At 37.9% G+C, this 17,690-nt stretch overlaps 1 protein-coding gene across 5 annotated transcripts; it reads right to left on the bottom strand.

The window, feature by feature from the left end:
- Positions 1-1,667: 1,667 nt before the first annotated feature.
- Positions 1,668-14,403, bottom strand: SRSF10 (serine and arginine rich splicing factor 10). Of its 5 annotated transcripts, none has more exons than XM_035019494.1 (6): positions 14,227-14,403; positions 12,476-12,580; positions 8,811-8,914; positions 7,395-7,557; positions 7,108-7,161; positions 1,668-3,539 (listed from the first exon to the last, which is right to left on the bottom strand). In XM_035019494.1, the coding sequence occupies exons 1-6, from the start codon at positions 14,289-14,291 to the stop codon at positions 3,479-3,481; spliced, it is 552 nt and encodes a 183-aa protein (XP_034875385.1). In that variant the 5' UTR covers positions 14,292-14,403; the 3' UTR covers positions 1,668-3,478. The 5 variants fall into 5 exon arrangements, with proteins under 5 accessions (XP_034875385.1, XP_034875386.1, XP_034875387.1 ...); XM_035019495.1 differs by having other exon boundaries at positions 7,108-7,158; XM_035019492.1 differs by having other exon boundaries at positions 1,982-6,974.
- Positions 14,404-17,690: the final 3,287 nt, after the last annotated feature.

The following is a 17,690-nucleotide window of genomic DNA, read 5'->3' as shown; positions in this document are numbered from 1 at the left end:
AACCCAACTGAAAAAATGGAAGGACTGTTGGTTTTTACGAGGCAACCAATGTGCCTGATAAGAGACATTCTATCATGATCCCCCCCACCCCCAGCAGGTTTAACAGTAAAAGGCCACAGAATACTTTGGAAACTAAGCTTCTGATTCATTATCAAGTCAAATAAAGCAGGTTTAATTACCTGCCTCTCCTCCCTTTTTCTACATTCTAAGGTGACTGAGGTTTATAGAAAACAAAAGAATTCCTCAAATTGACAAGAACCCTTGATTGATGTTTGTATGTTATATATAAAAGCATAATTTCCACCAGGGGGCTTTGGGGGGAAAAAACGTGTAACAAGAACCACACCTGCTAAGACGTTCCAACTTGTTCAATAGGTGGTGAACCCCAAGGTAAGGCCATTACATTATCATGCAAACCATAGGAAATAATTTGGAGGAAACCAAAATTTGAGTCTTTTCCCTGTCCTATTCCCAGTGTAAGGTCTATGAACAGTGCCAAGGACTGTTAAATTCTTTTCTGTAACTGCACTGGAATTTCACTGGATTTAAGTTTGCAGCCCATGTGTGTTAGTTTTGGACTGACACAATATATATTAGGTTTTTGGTTTGGGATTGACTCAAGTGATAAAAGTGTTCAGACTTGAGGATGGGAGTACAAAAAGCTAACTAACCATAAAGTTTTCAATACCTAGGGATACCCTAAAGAAAAGGTCAACCATCAGATCAACATCTCATTCCTTGGAGAGGTACTAATAGTTTTGGTTAGCCTACAGGAATTTCCCAAACTATTGTACTTGTGAGAACCAAAGTTATTAGAGAACCTAAGGTGAAGTCAAAGCGTGAGTCTTCAGTGTTAGAATTTTAATTTGTCATTATCTTTCTGATGGCAGTGTATAGTATGATGGAATCTGGGTCCATGACCTATCCTAGATTTAATTTCTGGTTAAGTTCTGTTCTTCCCAACAGCAAGCACAAGGTGGAAAAAAAACTGAAGGGTTTTGGTTTTCTAGTTTCTTTAATTGCATTCTCATTGGCAATTCACTGTAAAACAGGAGGGAGAGTACATCTCAAAAGCCTCTTAACACAAATGAGGAAAGCCTACCCAGCCACAAACATGGAAGGCAGAGCTAAACTAAGGGAAGAAAAACAAAACAAAAAAAAAAACAAATTTTTTGGCTCCTAGACCAAGTTTATTTCACTCTAGCATTCAAAGAGGTGGGATCTACAAAAAACTAGACACAAAGGCCTTTTTTTCACTTCTTTACAAACTACTCTGTCAGTTATCAATGAAAGGAATTTTTACATGCCTTGCTTTTTATTCCAAATAAGAGTCCCGACTTCAATAGGGTGAAACAAGTGTTAGGGATACATAGAAACAGAATGCAATAAACATAACCAACACTGTTGGAGGAGAGGGGCAGAGGAAAAAAACCCAAGAGAAGGAAACTTTTCTATAGCAACTACTTCCATCTTACAGATGTCAATAGTTGAATGAAAATAGGCTGCTTACTTCATTTATCAATGGAAACGTTTACTCCTAAAAAGCTCTGACCTTCTGGCAGAAATGCGGTTAAGATTATTCCTCAGCTTTCACTGCACTGTCTTAAATCATAGCCTCCCTTTTTCAAAGTATCTCAGGATTTTGTAAACCATATGGCCAAAAAGCAATACAAGGAGATTGAAATTTGGAAAGCCAGGATGGAGAGCCTGAGTCACAATAGCTGTGAGATCTCGTGTTCTATTTATCCTCTTTTTCATCCAGAAAGATTACAAACAAAATAATTTTTGGTATTAAATTTTTCATAAATCTATTAAATCTTCCTTCGTCGTGAACTCTATAGTCCATTATATTACTTTTGTTATAAAAAATTTCCCATTTGATTAAAAAAAAAAAGGCACAAAACAGTAAACAGGAACCACCAAATGAAAAAAACCATGAACTCTAACCTGCATCTGCCACTTATTTGCTGTTGATCTTAGGCAGGTTTGAAAAAAATTTTTTAATCAAACGGGGGTAAAAATGCCTCCATTTCGTATCTCCCATAGTTATGTGTATTCTGCAATATTTTCAACATTTTTAACAAAGGCTTAAACACTTCCGTACTTTTAGATGAATAACTTTACACGAAAAGCTTAAAATATGTGGCAGAAATAGGACAAAAATCAAGTGTGAGTGATGGAAGAGTCAACGTATAGATAAACTTCATATCCTAATAAGGAACTAAGGAATCCAAAACATTTTCGTGATACTATAAAAGTTATTTATTCACTATACACAGAACATGTCCCCTATAAAATGTACATGTAAATCACTAAAAAGTATAATCTGGTGAACATTTTCTCAATTACAGAACATACTAAATCAGTTGGGATAACAGCTCTCTGTCTGCCTCAAAATAATCTAATTATAGCACCCAGAGTCTCCTTTATATCTAATGCAAAGTTAAATACTTATTTTGGGGATTATTTCCTAATATGTGTTTGAGGAGGCAGAGTTAACAATTTAATATAACTCTAGTATATTACAGTCACTGCACAATAAATCAGTTTATTACAGATTAAAACATTTTTTCATTATTTGTATTAATGGGATGCAAACAGAAATACTGGATACTTTTAAATGGCAGATAATCACAAAATTATCTTTGATAGTATTCTGGGTTTTATAATTACATTAAGATATGAATGGTGTAAAACAGTTACGAATACACCTCAAAACAATGAGGCCATACTGTAATGATTCACTAGATTGTGCTCAGTAGACATTAAGTAAGTGAATTTTCTCCCCAATTACCCAGTAAAATTTTTGCCCACAGTAAGGGCTCAGTAAATAAATGTTTGCTGAATATACTGACTTAGGACAGAGGTGAGACAAGATGGACCCTCTTAGCTAGATGTCAAGTATTATAACTGGAATTTACCTGGGAAAGAGAACATAAGGAAGATGTAAACTGCACATGGCATACAAGTAAATAAACTTAGATGCCAACAAAGCAAATCATTAAGCAGAAAAACACTGGCACTGGAATAAACAAAGGCAAGATTTGCCAATAGCAAAAATGGAACTGACTTTAAGAGACAACCAAGAAAAAGTTTATATTGGACCATGCCTTTTCTCACCCACTTCCGTTTGAGACAGACCAACAGAGGCACTGTAAGAGACTATGGCTGTCTTCCTTGATATTCAGACATCCTAGTTTCCATTCATTTATTATGGACCTGTTACCCATGAATCAATATAAACCTATTCAGATTTAGGGATTAGTTTCCACAAGTACAAAGTTGAATTTCCTTTTATTTGTCCTAAAATGCTTACTTTCAAACTTGAAGGGACTTCAATTATTCCATGTAGTTTCGATAACATTCTTTTATCTTTTCAGACCAGAGTCAAAATATTCGTACAGTATTCATACTGCAGCACCTTCCACCCACCCTTTGGTCGCTTGAACTGCCCTTCTTTGGTTCTTTTTCCGCTTTCTCAGATCTTTCTTGAAGTGTAGTAAGCAGAACTGTACTGGGTATTCCAGCTGCAGTTTGGTCTTAAATAAAAGAAGGATGTTTGTCAGTTTGGTTTTCTTTATTCTTCTCTGTGGTATACAGGATTTTGTTAGTTGAACTGGATGTAGCAGCTTACTGGGCCAAATTTTCAAGAAAATAGTACAATAGTTCCCAGGTCTTTTCCCCGGGTTGTAAACTTAACAGCTCATACTCTATGTAGCACCTTTCCTTTCTCACTGAAGCATTATCTGTCATTTTTCTTCTTGCTTACTTGGCTTCAAAACAAAACAAAACAAAATGCAGAGATCTTAAGTAAAAATAGAGGTGAAGTGTCAGTCCTCACTTGAGTCTTCATATGATCTACTCTAATATTGACAACAGTGCCAGACACACAGTAGATACTCCGTAATTGTGAACTATGCAGCCCAAAATTAAAGCACTGTATAAGGATCCTCATCAAGTATGAGCAGGATCCTATCGATCACGGGTTCAACTATCATTTAGTTCTTTTGAAGCTGTTGGGTATGTCACTTTAGAAGTAACCTATAAAGTTCTCAAGGAAACAGGGTGAGTCATATTAAGTGACATAAATAAAAATGAAGTCATCAGGCCTTCTGTTTCTACACAAAGACTGAGAACAATTTCAATGGGCTATCTCCTCAATCTACTTTCCTCAAATTATAGTCCATTAAAAGAAAAAAATCAATAAGGACCAGGCCTGGGCTCAAAACTTAGATCTGCCTTTTATAGCCTTTTCTTTGTATCTCAATTTCCTTTTCTGTGATATCGGGTAAACCAAAGTATCTTTCTCCTAGGGTTTTGTGAAAAGTAAATGAGTTAACACATCAAGTTTTAGGACTGTGTCTGGCACATCATAAATACTCAGGAAGTATTAGCTATAATTGTTGTCATTATAAAGTAGCTAGAATGCAAACCATAAAATACCTAAACCAGTTCCCCAAAGTGGTTATCACTTAGTGTATTAACTGCTCACTGACATTCAATGCAAAAGTATTTTAAATCAAGCCATAAATATAAGGCCCAATGCATCTTGTTTAGGACAGGAAGAGCAGAATTACTGGTCCATCCAATAATGAAAATATAAATTTACAATTAGCTGACTCAAATTTCATTTTAATACTTATCTTAATACTACCAATAATCTCTATGTTATTTAACCCAAGGGGCTTAATAAGCAATCATGAAACAACTCTGACATTACATAAGGAATTTTTAAGTAGTATATAAAAGATGTACCTTTCTGGCAAGTTCTATCGCTTCCAAAGAAAAGTTAGTTGTGCCTAGTGCAACACTGATTAAAAATATTCCTAAATCTACAAAGAATTGTTTCCATTGTTATTTTAGAATCTCATTCAAAACTATAATAATTCCAGTTAATCATTATTTCCTTCATTTTGTTTTTATTATAGCATGTTTGCTTAATTTACAGCAAGCAGAAAATAAGCTGGGTCTTGTTTTGATCCAAACATTGATGTTTTAAAGGTTGTACACAATATTTGTTAAAAAGAACATATAAAAATACCTTTTTAGAAGCTTCTATAAGAAAGAAAATACAAAGTTTAACCCCACAACTTTCCTCTTTGCTAGAACTGCAAACTACTGCTACAGTTTTAAATAGACTTTTTGTTGTTTAAACTATACATCCAGGAAAATCTAAAAAATTAAAGAAACGTGCATATAAATGATTGCATAGCAGAACATGAACATTAACTGCAAACAGTAAAGAAATGAAAGTTAGAAATACTATCAAATATACAAAGGTTCTAGAATCAATCCTTTAAACACATTCCACAAACAGTATTTAAAAACCATCTTTTTGTTCTTTACAGGCAAGGCCTACTAAAACCAAAATTGAAAAAAAGTAATCCTCTAAAAGGAATCGTTTCCCCACAATATTTCTTACTTATACCTGCAAGCAAGCAATCTAAAAATTTTAAAGATGCTAGCTTTTATTCTGAAATGAGATTGGACGTTTCCCTTTTATTGCTCCCCCCAAACGATCTCTCAGAGAAATGCTAGGAATTATAAATGGTTAGGGTCTTGTTTTCTTTTTTAGTTAGGTACTGCCAGGTACTATACATTGATAATCAAACTCAGAGATGTGACTCTTAATTAATCTTTTTCCAAAATATTTTAAATTTCATGGCACCACAGAATCACCTAGAATGGGAGTGTTCTCTTTCAACTTGCCTCACGTGAAATAAGCTGAGGTGTGAAGAACAAGCCTCCTTCATAAAGTGGTAGGCAAATTTTGATACAAATGCACAGACCGAGTGCTACAAGCATCAAAATTCAGTTCTTTTACACTATGCATATGCATAAACAAAATCTACTTTGAAACAATTTACTTGCTGCTTTTTAACAGCAGTAAGAAAACTAAGCAATATGACCAACAATGCTCCTTAAAGTTGAGAGTAACTACATGAGAGCATTTTTTTCCCCCCTTAAAATTATTTCTGCCATCATTGACCTGCTCAAATTTTAAGGTGAGATCTTCTGATGTTTATATGTTCCAAATCTTCAAAGAAACCAGAAAAAAGCAGTGAAGGCTCCATGTTTCAGTCAAAAACTCAATCTTCCCCCAAATCCTACTTAACCCAGTTGGCATCATTCCCCAAGACAGTGGGGTTAACAAAAGAACTATTCCACGCTCTGTTATAAATTAACTATTATCACGGGCCTAGACATCTTAACAAGACAAAAAGGTCCACCCTGAACCTAAATGTGTCTGATCAGTCAGTGTTGTACTGTGGCTACAACTTCACTTTTGTATCATTCTATCTTATTAGCAAGCTACATTTCTAGTTAACAGTTCTACCAAATATGGATATGAAAGTTTATTTTTAATAAGACAATGTTGCAAATTATGGTCAACCAACATCTTTTCACCAATACTTCAAGCATAAAAAATGAGAATCTTTACAAAAATATACAGAGACACCACAAATTGGTAGCTGCCCATAACATTAAACAAACTGGACTCTTAAGAGTGGCTTCTCAACAGCATATCATTTTAATTATAACCATTTGCCTGGTACAGGGAAAACTGACAAGTGTTTTTTAAGCATCATTGCAACATTGTATTCCTGATAATTTAAGTAAACCAAACTATGAGTAAATGAATGATACATGCCTAAAAATATCAAGGTTTATACTATCAGTGGCCACTGGACTTAGGACTAGTCCAAGACCTTGATCTAGATTTTGACCTAGACCTAGATTGTGATCTTGACTGAGATTTGGATCTAGGTGGTTCTTTTTTCCTTGATTCCTTTTCATATCTTGAGCCAGACTTATAATGTGTTTTGGAATCTGTTTTAGAGGTGCCTCTAGTTTTGGTGTGAGATGCAGACCTAGAACGTGATTTAGCCTTCATTTCTTTCTTGGGCTGGGACTTGGACCGTGATCTTGAATTGGATTTAGATCTTGAAAAAGATCGATTTCGGTGTTTGAATCTTTCAAAACAGAGGAGAAATACAATTAGAGTAAAAATTAGATTCTATATTAATCAAATTTGTTATTTTTAGAGCAAAAGTTCACTCTGAAATTGAAAAACGTTTAAGTCTTTTTCAAAGCAAAATTATTTACCTATCATTGTCGGAATGGCTTCTGCTACGCCGTGGTCTTCCAGCCGGTCTACTGCTAAAAAGTACATCAGAAAGAGCAAACAGTGACAAATGTCTATTTACAGTCTTCTAAAGTTTCTAATTAAAAAAAGTGAGCCATAATGCTTTTTAAATGAAGCACTAAAGTATTTTTAGTTTCAATGAAGCATACAACGTATGTAATTAAAGTGTACAAAAAGATTAAAAAAATTAAAAGCTAACAAACATAAATCTTTTCTGACAGATTACTGTACTACACATCACACTTACTTTCTAGGACTATAAGATCTTCTATAGTTGTAATCAAAGGACCGGCTTCTTGATCTTCTTCTTTCATAACTCCGGCTTCTAGAACGTCTGTATCTGTCATAATCATCATAGCGTGAAGAGCTGTATACATTCCTCCCCTCCTTGGCTTTCATTTGATTTGGAGCTAATGAAATACATAGAACAGAAATATTTAGAAACATTAAAACCTATTATTTTAAGTCTTCAAATTATAGGAAAAATTTCTGTATTCTCTTCCCTTATACCCCCAAATTGTGTCAAGGTGACTAAATCTTGGAAAAGGTATTTGTTTTTGAGGATGTCTATGAGAATACCGTTTTATGTTAAAAATGATACTCTCAATTATCTTCCCAAATATTTTTTTCAGAGACCTTTTCAGACGGTGAAAATGTTGTTGTCCAAAAATAAGCCAACTACTTCAACATTAAGAAAATTTACTACATTAAAATTTCCAAATTAAAATATGAATGAACCATATGCTAACTTGGAATTATTCTGCTTGGTTTTCATTTTTTAGGAACACAATTAACAATGACAAAACACTGGTAGCCTACGAACAATGTTTTAGTATCAAAATGCAGTGATATATGGTTATACAGGTCTGAGAGATCACAACAAAAGTAGAAAAGAGCACTTATTGGATGCCTTAGACATACCAGCATCCCTGGACAGTCCTCAATTCCTGTTATCTCATTCGATTCTATGAAGCAGATACTGGAAGTGTGTGTGTTTATATAAATACCACAGCAAATATCCAAGAACCCATCACCCAACCCAAGAGCCAGAGAATTACTGGTAGCTAGTGTCTACCTCTATGCTCCTCCTCTCTTCAGCAGCTATTTTCACCTCTATCTTTTAGTATCTTGCCTAAGGTAACAAAATGGTTGAGCCCAAATTCAAACCCAGGTCTACCTGACTCCAAAGCTTGTACTCCTGCCTCATTAGCGGCTAACACCTGGTGCTTGCCTGCATAATAAAAACCACAGACTAATATAAAACCGATTCTAGGTTTCACCCATAATCCTTCTCAGTTTAATTCTATCTGTTCATTTCCACAGCCAAGCATCCAAATACCCAATTATACCTTGAAGATCTCTGTATGAAAAGAAATGGCTGAAAAGACCCCCATACTTTCCAAATTATTTCCCTTTTCATTTCACCCCCAGTATATTAAACATGTCACAGCAGATAGTATCGAACCACTTTCTTAAAAAGTCCAACACATTTCAGGCATTCTAATCTTCACGTTCTACGTTTTTGCAAAGCATGTGAGATACTCTATCTTTTCAAAAACTCTTTTTAGATTTTGGACAAATTGCAAATACTTCCAAAAAGAGGTATCAAAGCACTGTTTAAAAATGACATACATATACATATATTAAGCATAAGGGTACTTACTCTTCCGATCCCCCTGTGCAAACTGTATTTCAATTTGGCGTCCACAAATCCATTTTCTGTCCAAATTATGTAAAGCGTCTTCGGCATCACGGACATCCTCAAATGTGCTAAATGTTAAGGGGCTTGGGAAGTTTTGCATACTTTGATAATGAATGAACATTCAGTTGGTAAGTCTGGAACAATTCAGTCTCTCAGTATTATTCTAGAAAATCATCCAGACCTCACTTACTTAGGTTGGTTGATTCAGCTATAGACACTTCACAGCATTAAATCACTTGTGATTTCCTTAGCATACATTTGAAAACACATGTGATTACATATTATAAAGTTATTAAAATAAGATCTGTTATAGCTGAACTACCAAGTAATCCTATCAAAAAATTTTCCTGAGTTTTAAGTTTTACAAAACAAAAAAGAAAAACATGTCAGTTCTATGTTGTATACTAAAACAAAAATTTCTTAAAATAAAACCAAAACTGTTTCTCATATTTTTGTTTCAAAGGAAAAAAAGAAAATGCCAATAGTTCTTGTGTAAGCAAGCAGAATATACCTTACCTTACAAGAGATAAAGCATTAACTTCAAATTTATTTTGCTGTTTTTCTCCGATATATCTAACACTTTTATTTTATGTAGTTGTCTTCCTTTTACCATACGGGGAAGACTGGTATGCTATCCACTTGAGGATATCAAGATAGAATCAAGCAATAAATACTGAAGATATCACTATACCAAAAGCGTATTACACCCATGCACAGACTATAAAAGCATGCGGTCAAGAAATAACAGACCATTTCTAAATATTCCTGGACTGGAAAGCCCTATCCTAATACTAAACATTCAGCTCCCTGCAAAGAAGTGGGTCTGGGACTCGTTTCCAACTTGAGAATTTCAAGATAACATTTATAAACCTGACAAAGGAACTGCTGGTACTGGTTTTTGATTGGAGAGGCTGTTGCCTTGCCTGCCCTCTTCCTTCACGGTCAGTGTAATACTATGAGAACTCTTGGCTTTACAAAGTTACTCTGCCCAAATTTAGCTCCTTTCCTAAATCCACCATTCTGATGGAAGCCAAGCAAATATTCAGAGCAGTGTTTGACATAAAAGTTTTGGAAAGGGGACTGGGTTAAGTCTGGGTGTAGATTTTCATTCTATCCTAAAAATCACTCTTCTAACTTGTCCATTTATATTTCTCAAATTTGAGAGACAAGAGTGCCGATCTTGAGCTGATTAAACAACACCCCTGAAGAGACACACTCCATTTAAGACTGATACTACTGTTTATTCCAGATATTAAAAGGTCTGCCTCACCAGATTTCCTATTTTTTGTTTTGAAAGGAATGAGGGACCACAGCAAGCTCCTAGCTCTCTCTTCCTGAAGCTATTATGTGTATGTTAATGAAAGACAGGTTTCCCCAAGTCCTAAATCATGGGGCTTTCAACATGAAAAGGCCAAGGCTGATAGGGAGTTTAGAACCTTGAGTGCTATAAACTGAATACCCCTCAAGGGTAATGTAGTTGGGCTCTAAAATATTAAAGAAAAAGTTCACTTAATGGGTATACTACTTACTATGCCAAGAGGCAAAATATAATTTACTTTTTAGAGGATTAAAACTAAAAGGTATAAAAACTATTGAGATTAACTCATTCTCTGGATCTACCCTCAAAAACAGAATCCTGGGCTGGATGAACCATGGCAAAGTTCTATACATGTCAAGAGAAGGCTAATTGGGAACAGGGTCAAATATCACTCAGATGCTAGTTATGGAGAAGTTTGTACTCGGGATCTTTGCAAAATCCTGAGACCTACTTCTTTTTAACTATTTTAAGACCATAGAAAGACTATATATATATAAGAAGTATAGATCGCCTTTAGATGACGACTCTCTTCTGGCCCAACTATCACATACTCTTGAGTCAAACTACTGTTGATCTTGATTCCCAGGCCACCCCAAACCAGTAAAATCAGGTCAACATTGTAAGCCAGAAAGCATCGTTTTTTTTTTTTTTTTTAAACCAAGCCATCTATTGCTCTTATCCTCTCTGTAACAGAGCTTTGCAACCAATTCCCCCAACTGTCCTTGATAACTAGCTTTGCTGAAGTAGCAGCTTTCAACATTCTCCCTAAGTCTCACTAGGACCCCTGCTAAGTTTCAAGAGACCCACTGAATTTAAGCAGTAACAATTTTTCCTAGGCCGACGCCAACAGCCCAAACCTTTGCTGTCTCACTGAAGATGTCACCTTAAACTCTGGGTCAGGAAATGACTTCCCGTAGATCCTGATTAGGTACCCATACAAGGGATAAGGCCTTCTGCAATCCACTCAGGGCAAACTAATGGTATGTGCTAAAGCAGTGCAGGACCAGCAGGCTTCACAGAGCTAAGTTTAGAAGTCTGGAATATGTGTGTGGCCACCCCCCCACCACAGCCACTTTAAAATCTATAAACAGGTAGTATCTCCAGTGGATTTGACCTTACAAGACCACCAGAGTTGTTCCTAAGTAGTTCCCAGTGCTAGCACCTGTCCCCACTTTAAGCAAGGCTCTGTGGAGTCAGCTTGACCCCAGAACCTCATGCTACTCCAAAGAGCACTGCCTACTATCTATGGGATCTGACCATCTGGTCCAAAACAGAAATATGCTGAGTTTAAGCTTAACAACATTATATCCTGGTACACTTTAACTTGACAAGCTAAGAGAGAGTGCATTTATACAAGACCACAATCACAACATCAAAGGCCCACATAAATTAAGTTACAGGTTTTGTCACTAGACCAAACCAGAATAGTTTTGAAAATTAACTGCTTACAAAACATTAAAAAAAAACAAAAAGGAAAATAGTTATTCTGTAGGATACATCAGGTATGACTCCTTTAATCTTGGCCATCATTCAACTTCATCTTGACCTTTAACTCTTTAAGTGCTTGTCAGAAGGACTTGTCATGAGATGCTTGGCCAAATATGACAGATGGCTTTATCTTTAACTTTGAAAAACAACCTTTTCCCCCTTTTGTAGATAAAGCGAGGCTTTGTCTCCCATTAGGCTTGTCCTTCTTCCAGCTTTTCTTTATTTTTTCTTTTCCCAAACTCTCCCTTCTCTTCAAGCCTGATCCTTAAGAGGTCTTTGGCTTGTCTACTTGCCTTAAGTGTTGAACTCTACTCTAAAGGTTCTTTCATGCTTTCTCTTTGGGGTCGCCATAACTGTACAGCTTTACATTCTCTGAGGTAACAACAGAGGACAGCAAATTAGGGGACAATATTAAAGAAGTTTACCTCATTGTTATACAATTTGTTTTTGATCAAGTGATTCAAATTAACAGACAATACCAAACTTTAATTGCTAAGCACAAGAACATATTAACTTTTAATTTGACTTACATTAAAAGTGGTAGCAACCAGAGTGTATTCAAATTTAAATCACATTTTATAATCAACTGATTTGAGTTTCAGCAGCATGAATGGGAATTGAAATATTTTACTATTTTTGGATTAACTTTAAGAAATAGTTAAGAGCAATGTGTGAGTCAGAATTAATTTTCAAAAATTTGAAGACATTAAACATTTATTAGAGGACAAAAGTAAACTACTTTTTAGATGTTACCTCTTACATAAACTTGAATTTCAAACTTCAACACCCCTCACTAATCAGCCATCTGAAGAAAGGATATTGAACATAAGCAAATCCTCTTGGACGGCGTGTGTAGAAATCAAGTGGAACATACACATCAACTATAGGACCATAACGACCAAATTCTCTTCGTAAATCTTCGGACCTAAAACATCATAAAAAGACCCCCAATTTTTATGTTCACTTCTTTTAAAATAATTTCTTTGTAAGAAATAGGTATCTTTCTGAAATCTATCAATTAATGAAAGGGACTGTGTATCCCCGGGTGACCTGAAACAGACAAGCTTTCTAAATCTCAACATCAAGAGCCAACTGTAAGAACATACGAAAAATATGCCGGCAATCTATCTTTTTGAAAAAGGAATGCTAAGATCCAAGATTTCTGGGAGATAATGCAGTTTGTAATAAAAATCTATTACTATTTTACATTAACAACAGGAAAAGACATCTAAGGAAACTTGGTCATAAATTTATCTATTGTTTCTAACCACATCTTTAATTTTTCATAAAAGGCATGGTATCATTAGGTTCCATAGAATAAGTATTACTAATGTTTTGCTTTTATAGTATCAAACCAAGATTAGTACTCTGAAAAATACCTAGCACTTTCATCCTAAAATTTTAGCGACAGGGTTTGACACTTAGTAGGAGGTAGATAAAGGTTTGAAAAATAGAAGTCACAAATATATGTAACTCCTTAAATAATAAAAAGTCAAAATGACAAGGGAAAAATTTTCTAGATGTTTACTTTCCTACTTATAGTTAGGACGGAAAAATGTAAATAACACAAGGCTACAAAAATACAATTTGACTTTTGGGGGGTTAGAGTGATTGTGAAACGTAACGTCTCTCCTAGTGATACGATCTCTTCCAAAAAATTCTGACGGCAACTACAAGCAATTAAGGCAATTGGTGAGAACAAAGGCAGGTCTGGATTAATCAATTTAGCTTATCAACATCCAAATGGTAGAGAATTCCTAAACCTCACTTCTGAAAGGGTTACCAGTTATTTCCGGGAAATGGGAAGAACTAGTTCGCACCGTCTAACTGGAATAATTTTATCTTTCAATTTTCGACATTCCCTCTCTCCAAACATCTCCAACATTTTATTTTTATTATTATTTATTTGACAGAGACACAGCGAGAGAGGGAACACAATCAGGGGGAATGGGAGAGGGAGAAGCAGGCTTCCCGCGGGGCAGGGAGCCCGATCCCAGGATCCTGGGATCATGACCTGAGCAGAAGGCAGACGCTTAACGACTGAGCCACGCAGGCGCCCCAAACATCTCCCAACATTTTAAAAATCAGAACTATAACACGACAAAAAAAGGGTTGCGAATGTTTTGCCATACATGCCCCTCCCCCGATCCCGTTATTTCCCAATTTTTTAACTACCAAAACCAAAAAAAATCTCGGGGCCGAGGGGGCGTGTACCCCAAAGAACGTGAACTTCAAATCAATGGGGAGCGGATGTTCGGCCGCGGCGGGGGCTGGACTTGCCGAGAGGAAGCGGGGAGGAAGGGGCTCCGAAGTGCGGCGGGGGAGGGGGGCCGAAACCCCGCCACGCGGCCCGCGTTCCCCCGCGGAAGGACCAGGGGAGCCGCCCTCGCTCCCACGCGGCGGTTGAGCCGGCGGCGCGGCCTAGCTGGGGCCCGAAAGCCCGCGCGGGACCCGCCATCTTCGCCTTCCCCTCCCCCGGCCCAGCGCGCCGCCGCCGCCGCCGCCACACGGGTCCTCCCCAAGCGCTTGCGGCCTCCCCGGGTAGGCCTGGAGTCCCTCCTCTGTACACACCTGGTATCGTCGGCCACGTTCCTTACGAACAGAGATGTGTTGGGGGGGCGCAGGTAGCGGGACATGACGGCGACGTGAGTCTCGGCAGGGGTACTAACGGGCTCAGAAACCGTCCGTGGATCCGGCGGCGGATCCTCAGACACTCAGCCAGAGGGCTCCGCTACGAAACCGCCTCTTCTCGCGAGACTTCACTCCCGCCTCCACCCCCCTCCTACCTGGGCTCAACGCCGGGACCGGCAACGGTTATTTCCCGCGAGATTACAGGGCGTGCGCCTGCGCAGGCGGGCTGCTGGGCTACGTGCCGCAGCCTCGGTCTCATTCATTGGCTTCTTGCGCGGCCTCTTCCCCCTCCCCCAAGCCCGCTCTTTCTTTCTTTAGTGCTTTATTTTCCCGCCCTTTTCTGCCTTGCACCGGTTTTCCCCTACCTCCCCCTCCAAGACAGGAAGCAGACGTTTTAACCCCTACGCTAAAATTTACAGTTATTGCTAACCAGAGTTTTAAACATTAGAAATCTGAGAGACCGCCGTATGATTTCCTGTCTCGTCCAACTTATGCCCTGGCTTTTATTAGATCGCTGACTAGCAAGGGAAGAATTTTACATCCTCTCGTATTGGGTGTGAAAGGGAAGGAGGCATGAGTCCTTGCGGAGGGGTGGGCCTGCCTCCCCAGGGCTTTCTGCACGTCGTGGAAGCACTCCCGGAGGACCCGTGCCGGGGCTGCCCGTGCTCACACCCTTCTCGGTCATTTTCTCCACCAGTCCATCCTATTCCTCCTGATTAAAGGCCACTCTCAACCTTTTGACTGGAACCCAGACCTCACATCTTAGTCTCCATAGTCATCCACAGGTATTCTTTGTTGCTAACGGTCCTTCCAACTTTTGGGTCTCAGAACCTCTTAACTCTCTTACAAATTATGGAAGACGCCAAAGAGTTCTGCTTATGTGGGTTATAGCTGTTAATATTTGGTGAACTAGAATTTAAAATGAAGAAAGTTTTAGGTCGTAATAACACACAAGCACACATTCCACTATCCTTCATCACACATCATGTAGCCTCTGGGAAGCTCCACTCTGTATTTGGGAGAGACTGCTCATGAAAAAGGCAAATCATGTTTACTGTAATTTTGACCCCTTGAAAGGGTCCTAGGGACCCTTACCAGACCACAGATTAAGAATCGTTCCGTGCTCTATCAGATTCAACTTTTGGGAGATGAGGGATCACCTATTAAAATGTCTCTGGCATGTAGCACAATGCCAAGCAGATAGCAGGGACTCAAGTACTGTTTAATTAAATGAGCTTTTATTTTACAAAAGGCCATAAAAGCAGTATTTTTGCATCAGTCAGCATCCAAAGCAATTACATGACTTGACATGGGTGGTGATGGCAGAGCTATTGTTTTTCTATATTTATGTTTTCCAAGAAGCTTTGGACACTATTTATTAAAACATTTATTCATTACCCATTATGTGTCAGACATTGTGCTAGACGCTGGAAATTCAGTGATGAAAAACATGGAACTTAGGTTTTCATAGAAAATAAGCAAATAACGGAAGTAATTGCAGATTTGTGATATAAGACAGCAGTGTAAAAGTTAAAAAAAAATTTTTTTTTAAAGAGAAGGTTGTGTAGGTTGTGTAGGAAGGTCTTGCTGAGCACTCCCCCCTCTTGAGTTAGACATTTTTTAGTACCTGGAAAACAGCCTTCTGTAGATTACCTTAAGAGATGAGGGAAATTTACACAGGTGGTACTCCAACCACTCAGTTTAGTATGTGTAAAGGTTTATAAACAGAGTCTGCCCTCAATGTTAATAGGATTGGCTACATAATCTCTGGGGCCCAGTGCAAAATGAAAAATTTCAAAAATTATGAAGATGGCAGTAGCAGAGCACTAAGCCAAATGCAGGGTTGTTTGGAGTGTGGTGCCCCGTGTAACCCGCACAGGTGGCATGCCCATGAAGTCTGTTCTAGATGTTAGCAATTACTGTTATTACTCATAATGATTGAGAAATAATAGGAACAAGGGACGCACAAATATTTACTAACTGGAATTGCTTTCTGCTTCACATACCAAATGCCCCTTTGATTTTTTGTGCTTGAGGATCCCAGAGCCTTGAAAAAGATGATATTGGGAAAAATAGAAACAGCAAGCATCTTTTGGCCAGCTGGAGCTTGAGTTGGGCAGTTGACCAAACTATAGATGTGCTGCAGGTGGGGGAGAAGAAAGCTACACCGAGGAACTGTGGAAGTACAACACTCCCTCATCAAAGTGCTGCCCGGTGTGGTTAAGAGTGCCACATTTCACTCTGAGCACAATACCAGGGCTGGTAATTTTTCCCAAGGCCAAATGTTAATCTCTGAAAACGGTCTGTTGGTACTGCACCTCTTGGAGAAATTATGTTTCATTGGCATTTATGTCAGAAAACGACTTGCCTTGGATAGTATTCTCAGAAACACGCAAATAAGACCAAAATGTAAAATAAACAACTATGAATTTCCTTGATCCTGAAACAGCTTTTTTTAAAAATTTATGCGCCGTAGCACAGACATCATGCCTGAGTGAGTTGTGCTACTTGCTAGAGGGAGACTCACTGGTGCAAATTCTGTGTGTTAAAACCTTGGAATTCTGAGCCTGTCTCCCTAAGCAGAACCAAAACCTTGAGCCATATATCAAGATTAATTTTACTGGTACAACCGTTCAATTCAGGCAATTGTCACAGACAGTACTCAGCACTGGGTCTCTGTCTCCATGGGCAAACAATTAGGAGCATGCTTTTTAAATTTATTTAATAAGACATTCCTGATGTTTCCTATAAGGCTTTTTACTAATGAGTAGGCAACAGGCCAAGTTCCCTGGACTGAGGAGGATATAGCTTAGACATTTCCTTACTTGTGTGTTGGAAACTTAATAGCACAAACATAATACACTATCAATTTACTTGAGTTGAGGTTCTTTTAACCTCTGGCTTTCACTAGTTCTTCTCTGTGGGTGAATTCACTGTGAATACACACATTTGTTCATTATATTCCTTAGATGATCTATTAGCATGTAGATTGCTACCTTGAATTTGCTTAAGGTAAAATCACTTGTTCTATCTTGGCCTCATTTTAATGTCTTAAAATAACATTTTCCTTACTTAGCAATGTCCAGTGTTTATTTTTTTAAAATTTCAGAAATAAAACTGTAAAGGAAACAAATATCACCTGCGATCCTACCACTCAGGACTAATTACTATTTTTTTTTAAGATTTTATTTATTTATTTGACAGAGAGAGAAACAGAGAGGGAACACAAGCAGGGGGAGTGAGAGAGGGAGAAGCAGGCTTACCGCGGAGCGGGGAGCCGGACTCGGGGCTTGATCCTCGGACCCTGAGATCATGACCTGAGCCAAAGGCAGATGCTTAACGACTGAGCCACGCAGGCACCCCAGGACTAATTACTATTAAACCTTTATGCATTTCTATGCATT

This window comes from Mirounga leonina, unplaced genomic scaffold, assembly GCF_011800145.1.
Source record: "Mirounga leonina isolate KUSES-001 unplaced genomic scaffold, KU_Mleo_1.0 Mir_173, whole genome shotgun sequence".
Classification (NCBI taxonomy): domain Eukaryota; kingdom Metazoa; phylum Chordata; class Mammalia; order Carnivora; family Phocidae; genus Mirounga; species Mirounga leonina.
Note: the sequence above shows the minus strand (reverse complement) of the source record. Positions and strands in the feature narration are given on the sequence as shown.